The sequence below is a fragment of the Somniosus microcephalus genome, chromosome 5 (assembly GCF_052327205.1).
Source record: "Somniosus microcephalus isolate GS21.2 chromosome 5, FLI_Smic_1.0, whole genome shotgun sequence".
Lineage (NCBI taxonomy): Eukaryota > Metazoa > Chordata > Chondrichthyes > Squaliformes > Somniosidae > Somniosus > Somniosus microcephalus.
In genome coordinates, this window is record NC_140991.1 from 44,176,737 (window position 1) to 44,186,464 (window position 9,728).

Here is a 9,728-nt window from a genome sequence, read left to right on the forward strand (position 1 = left end):
GGAAACAGTGCCTGATTGATCGACTAAGGTTGGTTTTTGTCAACATATCTCACACACCCAGACTGAGCCTGAATTAAGAGCCTTTTTAGGCCACGTGACGGCCAGTAGAAGTGGGCGTAGAGAACTCAGTTGACCGAAAAGGATTGTGAGATCAGAAACTGTAAAAACTCTCAATCAATCAGAATGGGTGCCGGAGCAATAAAACACCACCAAAGGGCACGCCAGTCTATTTTATGCTCCGGAATTGTGGTCAGTCTTCAATTGACCACTTACAAAATTGGACAAAATGGACTAAGGATGGAAACAGGCCATTTCCACCTGATGGTTCCTTTAATTTAGAAAGAATAACATGTCTAAAGGAGTGTCTTATAGACAGAGACCCAGGCAGAAGAGGTAAAAAGAAAGTAAATTGGTCGGCATTTGGGGATTGGGAAAGGGAAGCTGAAAAACGACATGAGAAAAGTCTACAGGTCAGCAAGCAGTGTAAGAACAATTGTGGAAGGATTAGCAGACCCCAAAACCAGTCTTGAAAAGGCCATAGTGTTGAGATACCGCGGCAAACGTGGGAGTCGAGACCAGAGCCAGTGAAACAGTACAGCTTTTTATTTCAGCCTCATGGCAAAACAGGAACTAGAAAAGCCCGCGCATCCACTTAAATACTTCCCAGACAGGAAGTGCTCCCGGCAGCCTGTCCCTGCGGGAAACAAGTTGCTGGAGGAAAGGGCCCCCGGCTGGGGGCTTCTGCTTAGACTGTCTGTGCCGCCGTGAGCGGATTATGCCCAGTGGTGGCGTGTCGCCACAGAGCTCCCCCCAGAATCCGCTTAGGAGGAGTGGACGAGTCATGACGGTGGTCTAATGGTTCTGCCGCAGCGGCTCTGAGTGGTCGCCGGTCTGGTTGGTTGGGTCGGGCGGTTCGCCGCCGGCTGTGCTGGCTTGCCGGGGGGACGGCCTCTAGTTGGAGGCTGGGCCACGGGGACCGGTTCCCCTGGTTCGGTGTGTGCTGGTTTGAGCCGGTTGATGGAGACTGTGTCGACCCTGTCGCCGAGTCGCAGCTTGAAGACCTTGTCCCCGGTTTGTAGTACCTCGTACGGTCCGTCGTACGGGGGTCGTAGGGGCCCGCGGTGCGCGTCGTGTCGCACGAAGACGAAGCGCGCCTGCTGTAAATTTGGCGGAACGTGAGGTGCGAGTTCGCCGTGTCGGTTGACCGGAAGTGGGGCGAACTGCTGAGCGAAAGAGAAAGAGTTGAGCCGCTGCTGTTCGGCCGACCAAGGCTTGGTAGGCTCCGGAAGGAATTCGCCTGGGATGCGCAGCGGTTGTCCGTAGACTAACTCCGCTGCCGAGGACTGGAGGTCTTCCTTGACCGCGGTGCGTAGGCCGAGTAGCACCCACGGCAGGCGGTCAGTCCAGGTACTGTCCGGCAGGCCGGCGCGGAGTGAGGCCTTGAGTGACCTGTGGAAGCGTTCACAAAGTCCGTTGGCCTGCGGGTGGTACGCCGTGGTGCGGTGGAGCGTCACCCCGAGGTTGCGTGCTGTGGCCATCCAGAGTTCGGAGGTGAACTGGGCGCCTCTGTCGGAGGTTATGTCGGCCGGCACGCCGAACCTCGCAACCCAGGTGTTAACGAACGCCCTGGCGATGTCGGCTGTGGTGGTGGAGGACAGCGGCACTGCCTCAGGCCAGCGTGTGTAGCGGTCGACCATCGTGAGGAGATAAGTTTGGCCTTGCGATGGCGGCAGGGGACCGATGATGTCGACGTGTACGTGGTCGAAGCGGCGGCTGGGTACCTCGAAGTCTCCCAGGGGTGCTTTGGTGTGCAGCTGCACCTTAGCCCGTTGGCAGGCGAGGCAGGAGGTGGCCCAAGTCCGAACATCTCTGCTGAGGCCGCGCCAGACGAAGCGCTTGGAGAGGAGCTTGACGGATGCGCGGGAACCTGGGTGAGAGAGCCCGTGGAGTGTGTCGAAGACGCGGCGGCGCCAGGTCTCAGGGACGACCGGCCTGGGGTGGCCGAGTGAGACGTCGCAAGTGACTGCCGTGGCTTCGGGCCCGTGCGCGACCTTGGCTAGGTGTAGCCCTGGCAGGCTGGTAGCCGCCGAGAGGAGGTCTGGGTCCGTGAGCTGGTCCGCTGCTAGTTGTGCGTAGTCGACCGCGAGGTGATTCGCACAGACGGCGGGACGGGAAAGGCAGTCGGCGACGACGTTGTCTCTACCGGAGACGTGCTGGATGTCCGTAGTAAACTCGGACACGGCCGCGAGCTGGCGTTGCTGCCTAGCGGACCAGGGTTCGGTGTGCTTGGCCATCGCGTATGTGAGTGGCTTGTGGTCCACATACGCGGTGAAGGGGCGGCCTTCCAGGAGGAACCTGAAATGGCGGACCGACAGGTGGAGCGCGAGAAGCTCGCGGTCGAAAGTGGAGTATTTGACCTCCGGGGGGCGCAGTTGGCGGCTGTAGAAGGCAAGTGGCTGCCACGCGCCATTGACCCACTGCTCGAACACGGCCCCGACCGCGTGGTCGGAGGCGTCGGTGGTGAGCGCGACCCGGGCATCGGCCCTCGGGTGCGCGAGCAGAGTGGCGTCGGCGAGCGCGTTTTTGGTGGCGTCGAAGGCGGCTGCCGTGTCAGTGGTCCAGGCTACGTCCATCTTGCCAGATTTTCCTCGGAGGGAGTCGTATAGGGGCTTCATGAGGGCTGCAGCTCTGGGGATGAACCTGTTGTAGAAGTTCACCATCCCGAGGAACTCCTGGAGGCCATTGATGGTTGTGGGGCGGGGAAATTGCTGGACGGCCTGCACCTTGTTGGGCAGGGGGACGGCCCCAGCAGGGGTGATGTGGTGACTGAGAAAATCGATCTCGGTTAGGCCGAATTGGCACTTCGCCGGGCTGAGGATGAGCCCGTGTTGGGCTAGGCGCCCGAACAGGATGCGAAGGTGTTCGAGGTGTTCCTGTTTGGAGGAGCTGGCCACGAGAATGTCGTCTAGATAGACGAATAGGAAGTTCAGGTCCCGGAGGACTGAGTGCATAAGGCGCTGGAAAGCCTGTGCTGCATTCTTGAGGCCGAAGGGCATCCTCAGGAACTCGAACAGGCCGAATGGGGTGATGACGGCCGTTTTGGGGGTGTCCGCGGTGTGTACGGGGACTTGGTGGTAACCGCGCACCAGGTTGACTTTGGAAAAGACGGTTCGTCCGGCCAGTCGGGCCGAGAAGTCCTGGATGTGTGGCACCGGGTATCGATCGGGGGTGGTGGCGTCGTTGAGGCGGCGGTAGTCCCCGCAAGGGCGCCAGCCTCCGCCGGGCTTGGGGGCGATGTGGAGGGGCGAGGCCCAAGGGCTGCTGGAGTGACGGATGATGCCGAGTTGTTCCATGGTGGTGAACTCGGCCCGCGCGATTTCCAGCTTGGCCGGGTTGAGTCTGCGGGCGTGGGCTGAAACTGGGGGGCCGGTGGTGGGGATATAGTGTTCCACACCGTGCTTGGCGGCTTTGGCCGAAAAGGTCGGGTTAGTGAGGGCGGGAAACTCAGCTAGGAGTGCCGAGTAGTCGTCCGTGGCTCTGGCGAGGCAGTAGGTCGTCAGGCCGGCCGAACGGGCCGGGGTAAAGGCGCCGGGGATGGGGGCCATAGTGTTGATGTCGACAAGGCGGTGCCTCGGAATGTCGACAAGGAGGCCGTGGGCGCGTAGGAAGTCGGCGCCGATGAGTGGGCAGAGGACCTTGGCTGTGAGGAACTCCCAGCGGTAGCGGCGGCCCGCGAGGTCGAGCGTGACCATGCGGGTGCCATATGTGCGGATGTCAGAGCCGTTGGCTGCAGCCAGTGTGATACCCCGTGTGCCGCGTTGGATCTCGAGGGCGGAGGCGGGGGTGATGCTGTGCTGGGCCCCTGTGTCGCACAGAAATCGGCGGTTGGTTCTGTCGTCAGTGACGTACAGTAGGGGCTCCTTCTGCCCCGCGGCCATCGCGGGGGCCGGTGCGGGGGGGGGTTTGAAGGTACACGGTGGCGTGCAGCGTTGAGCCCTAGCGCCAAAACGGGTGTGGTAGTAGCAGTGACCCGGAGTGGTAGGGCGGTCGGGCCTAGCGGCCCGGGAAGACCGCGTGGTCGTTGCCGTGAGGTCGGGCGCGACGTCGCGAGCGGCCTGTGCAGAGAGCAGCCGGTCGGCCTTTTCGGCTATATCATTCAGGTCCGTGGAGTCGGACTCCACAATGAGCGGGCGGATGCTGGCGGGGAGCTGCCGAATGAAAAGCGTGCGAAAAAGGGCGCCGGGATTTTTATCGCCTGAGAGGGACAGCATGTGGGAAAGCAGGTCTGATGGTGAAGCATCACCAAGGCCGGGGAGGTCCAGGAGTTGGCAGTGGCGCTGGTAAGAGGATGTTTGAAATTTTTTAAGTAGCGCAGCCTTCAGATGTTCGTACTTGCCCTCCGTTGGTGGATTCTGCAGCGCTGCCCAAACCTTGGGGACTGTAGCGTAGGTGAGCGAGGCGACGAGGTAGTCGTACTTCGTGGCGTCGACTGTAATGCCTTTCAGCCGGAATCTGGACTCAGCTTGAACGAACCAGGCTTCGGCGAGGTTCTCCCAAAAGTCTGGTAATTTAACCGTGACTGCGTTTGTATCCGCCATGCTAGCTTAGGATTCGTCCTGAGCGTCGGGGTCACCAGTGTTGAGATACCGCGGCAAACGTGGGAGTCGAGACCAGAGCCAGTGAAACAGTACAGCTTTTTATTTCAGCCTCATGGCAAAACAGGAACTAGAAAAGCCCGCGCATCCACTTAAATACTTCCCAGACAGGAAGTGCTCCCGGCAGCCTGTCCCTGCGGGAAACAAGTTGCTGGAGGAAAGGGCCCCCGGCTGGGGGCTTCTGCTTAGACTGTCTGTGCCGCCGTGAGCGGATTATGTCCAGTGGTGGCGTGTCGCCACAATAGACCAATTAAAAGTAATCGTCATGTGCCATGAGCCCAGCATATTAGATGGCCAAATTCTGCTAAAAGCATGGTTAAAAGACACCAAATTTGCCGAATTCGAGACGAAATTCCAAGATTTTAAAACACATCGCGAAACTGTCGGTGCCGCTCCCAGCACCAGACCGCCCAATGACGAATTCTGGGGAAGGTGCTGGGAAGCCTTACACAAGGTGTTCCCAAAGAAAACAAATTGGTCTAAAATTATAGAAACCACACAAAGAAAGGGTGAGGATGTTGAGGATTACGTTGAGAGGGTGCGAGAAATTATGAGCCAATGTTCAGGCATGAAAACAGAGGAATTAGATTCTCCCATGCTCAGCGCCATTGTAAACGGACTACGACCTGAACTCAGGGATCCCTTTAAATTAGTTTGTTTCGGATGGCGACAGGAAACGCTATCCAAGGTTGTTTCTATGTTAAAAGACATACAAGATCGAAATAGAGAAACTAAAAGCAAGGTTACCGTGTTCTTGGAGCGAGCAGCTCCAACGGCACCAGCCACAACAACACCCACCTATTACCCACAACGTGGTAGGGGAAGAGGACGGAGTGGGGGAAGCGGACATTTTCGGGGTAGAGGCGGTGGAGGTGTAGGATGAGGACAATCCGGCGCCTGTTACAATTGTGCCCAGACTGGGCACTGGGCTAAAAATTGCCCATCAAAACAGCAGCAACCAAATTATAACTGGACTCAACAGGCTGGTGACGGGCCACCTCCTCCACCTCCAGAACCCAATCCGTATGTGACCCGAGCCCAGGTACATGCTAGACCTCAAACTAAATTTTCTGTTCAAAATCCATTTGGACCACAAAATCAAAATTCAAATCAATTCGGCCAAGGATTCAATTGTTAAAACTTGCCATTATTAAATGCCAAGCACATACAGGCCACTTGGATGAGGTAGCACTTGGAAATGCCAGAGCTGACAATGCAGCTAAATCAGCAGCTCTGTCAGACAAAGGGGAACAAGTATCAGCGTTCCCAGTAAGGGAAAATAATTCCACAGATCAACCGCCCACTATTAATGATGCGCTGGCCTTTCAGTCACAAGCCAGTACAGATGAGGTATTAACCTGGGCAAGGGATCAATGTTGTAAAACTCGAGAAGGAATATGGGTTTACCATGACGGCCGCATGGTGGCACCCAAATCCTTACTTCCATGGATTGCCCGATGTATTCATACATTCACACATGCGGGCAAAGGGGGGATGGCGGATTATATTTTGGCAACTTGGTATGCACCAGGTATTTCGGCAATTGCAAAACAAATTTGCGAAAATTGTGTTACCTGTCAGACAATGAATCCGGGTAAGACGGAAAAGGTAAAACCTGCCTCCCACCCAAACCCAACGGGACCTTTTGTACATTTACAAATGGATTTTATTGAATTACCTATGTGTATGGGATTTAAGTATGTATTAGTTATTGTAGATGTGTTTTCTAGATGGATTGAAGCTTTTCCTTGTAAAAAGGCCGATGCCACTACTGTTGCTAAATATTTGTTGAAATAAATCGTGCCGGGCTTCGGAATTCCTGTTAAACTTTCAAGTGATAATGGGTCTCATTTTACTGGAACTGTTATAAAAGAAATGTGTAAAGCCTTACAGATTAACCAACATTTCCATTGCAGTTATCATCCACAATCAGCTGGACTTGTTGAGAGATATAATGGAATGCTTAAAAACAAACTGGCGAAACTATGCAATGACATTGGACTAAAATGGGTAGAACTGCTGCCTTTAGCCTTAATGGTAATGCGATCTGCAACTAACAGAACAACAGGCCTGTCACCGCATGAGATAGTTATGGGACGTCCCCAACGGCTACCCTTTACAGCACCGTTTACTGCAAAGCAAATGGACATCCATAAAATGGAAGAAAATATGTTGAATTATTGTATTGCACTAACCAAATGTATTTCCAGCTTTCATTCACAGGTAAAAGAAGCTCAAGTCGAACCAGCAGAAGGGAAGTACCATAACCTGGAGCCCGAAGAATTCGTTTACATCAAGATTTTTAAACGAAAAAGCGGTCTACAACCCAGATTTGAAGGACCATACCAGGTTTTGCTAACAACTAATACTGCAATCAAGATAAAAGAAAGACCAACATGGATCCACGCGTCCCGTTGCAAAAAAGCACCCGATCCGGAGGAAAAGGAGAAGGAACCAGAGGGAGAGAAAAAGATTTCCACAGACTATGGGGACTGACATACTGTGCTTAACAGGATTATGCTTTGTGTTACTGATAGCACCAGAGGTACAGACACGTGAACAAAGGGAACTACATATAAATGTATTCATGGCACTGAGTCATGAGTATGAACAAGAAAGAGATTTATCCAACTGTTGGGTATGCGCACATGTGCCCATTCACTCGAAAGGAGGCATCTCTCTAAGACCCATTCCCTTTAACGAATCAGACATGGCTGAGTGGATAATCAGTCAGAACGATACGCACGGTAATACTTCCCAGAAAAGGCACACATCCTATAGGGGCACTATTAGTACAGAGGATTGGAGGCCGGAATGGGAATCAGCAGGCTATAATCTCACTGCCTTCCAGGGGTGGTACCAACCCAAATATAATCGGACTCGGCAGCCCCCATTCTTAGTTCTTACTAATACCTCAGGTATTGGGGCCCCAATGGGTAAAATATGTTTAGTAAGGAACATAGCAGGGGCGAGAACGTGGGTAAAAGCAAATGCGCCCAGGATTTTACCATAACTCAACCCCACAACTGGCGCGATGTGGGTCAGTTTGACATGACAAATGTCCGTAATAAGACGAGTGGGGGTACCTGGACCGGTTCCAACCCTATGATGACAAAGAAGAAGTTGCAATTCACTTCTTATAATGGAACCTATTTTATCTGTTGTCATAAGGCCTACCCCTGGTTACCACAATCACGGACGGGATCCTGTTACTTAGGATATGTGATACCCTTTATTAGAACAACAAAGACCCTGAGGGACGCCTATGAAAGCCATCGACCTAAACGGGATTTGACATGGTTGAATGGAATGTTCAAGGTAATGATACCACCCTATGGGACAATGCCAAACGAGTGGGAAATACGGAAACTGGCTAAATTAGTAGAATCAGTAGCCAACGCAACCTCACAAACCTTTAAAAGGGTAAATGATGAAATGGTAGCCAGTCGGACAGTGGCTCTCCAAAATCGTATGGCCCTAGATTATCTCCTAGCCAAGGAAGGAGGGACATGCACTTTGATTGGTGAGGAATGCTGTACATATATCCCGGATCACTCAGAAAAGATCAGCAGTCTGGCAAAAATTATTAGAGAGAAGGTAATAGAGTACAAACAAAGTACTGGCCTAGGCGGTACCACTTTGTGGGGTTGGGCATCCGGATGGCTAGGATCCCTGGGAAAATCCCTGGTACAGGGCCTGATCATATTCTTGCTGATAATCTTTTCCCTATACCTTCTGTTTGTATCAATCAAGTGCTGCTGTGTCAGAGTGGGAAAAACAGTGTTACCAACAGCAACCACTACTAAGGTCATGGTAGCAACAACTACTGAAGGATTCTGCGCGGAAATGGAAATACAAAGACTAAGCAGGATTGGAATGGATTAAGTTGTCCTTGTGAAGGACAAAAGGGGGGAATGTGGAAATGTACCTTTTAAAACTGAATATAGTTACATGTGCCCCTTTTTGACAAACAAAATGGAGTCCCGGTCCTCCCAGAAGCCTCTGCAGAAATGTCCTCCTTTCCTTCCTTAAACTTGTTAACCTTGACTAAACACTGTAAACTGTTGCTTATCTGCGTTGTAAACAAAGACCATTTACATAAGTAAAGGGAACCTTAAGCAGGCCACCTGGCTAGAGGCTTGGCCACCAGATAACAGAAGAAACATATTGTATGAAGTAACTACATTCCAAACAATACTGATGGTCTTAATTAAATAGTCTGGAATAAATAACTACCCATTGTATTATCAATAGTCTTTCTCTGCGCCAGACTTTAGAAATATGTAGAAACTTAGTTAGGGATTGAAGAACTCTTTGTCCCTTTGTCTGACTTGAAAGACACATGATGAAACCATAACCTGTTTACTTTACTGTATAAATATGTTGTTAATCTGTAATTCTGCAGAGAGTCTCTGCTAGCCTTTGACTTAGCGGGACGCTCTCCTTGTGCAAGTAAAAATAAACTAACAATCTGACGGTACTGCTTGTGTTTTAGAGTCTTACTCGGAGTCGAGATTTCGACAGGACCGAGTGTAATGTATCCAAGGTTGCTGATGATACAAAGCTCGGCGGGACAGTAAACTGTGAGGAGAACACTTCGGGCTGGATTTTGTCAGCCCCGAGAAGGCGGGTATGGAGGCGGGACAGCTGGTAAAGTTGCAGAAAGTGGGGGCGGATGGTAAACCCACCCCCATCCTGCCTCCGTGCCCTTTTGCCAGGAGGCGGGAAGATGTCCTGCTTTGGGTCCCGTCTCCTCAAGGCGGGAAAGGGATTAAATCCTTTTAACTGCCTGTTAACAGGTAGTTAACAGGCAGAAAAAAGGATTAGTGCCATTTTACCTTTTCAGGTGAAGGCTTCCCGACCTCGGAGAACCCCACCGGGTTGGAGGAGTCGAGTAGGAGGTCTGCGGGTGTCAGAGGGACCTGAAAGTGAGATGCAGAGGTGAGTGATGAGTGCAAGTATGGAGTGGTAAGTATGTGAGGTGAGTGTTAAATGTTATTGATGTGCCTTCAATAACCACAAAACTAGAAGTTATAGGCCTAGAAATTGAGTTTTGGCTTAGCCAGGGCTTTA

General features: G+C 52.3%; 1 protein-coding gene and 1 pseudogene across 1 annotated transcript; both read left to right on the plus strand.

Annotated features, from left to right (window-relative positions):
* The first annotated feature begins 6,469 nt into the window (after positions 1–6,469).
* Positions 6,470–7,700, plus strand: LOC147117018 (uncharacterized). The gene has a single exon (XM_085987118.1). It carries the CDS (start codon positions 6,531–6,533, stop codon positions 7,149–7,151), a length of 621 nt encoding a protein of 206 aa, XP_085843244.1. The 5' UTR covers positions 6,470–6,530; the 3' UTR covers positions 7,152–7,700.
* LOC147117019 (syncytin-1-like) lies at positions 7,588–9,120 on the plus strand (annotated as a pseudogene).
* The last annotated feature ends 608 nt before the right edge of the window (positions 9,121–9,728 follow it).

Bases quoted from the DNA above. Each gene is read 5' to 3' on its own strand.
- LOC147117018 (XM_085987118.1), top strand. From the start codon at position 6,531: ATGTGTAAAGCCTTACAGATTAACCAACATTTCCATTGCAGTTATCAT.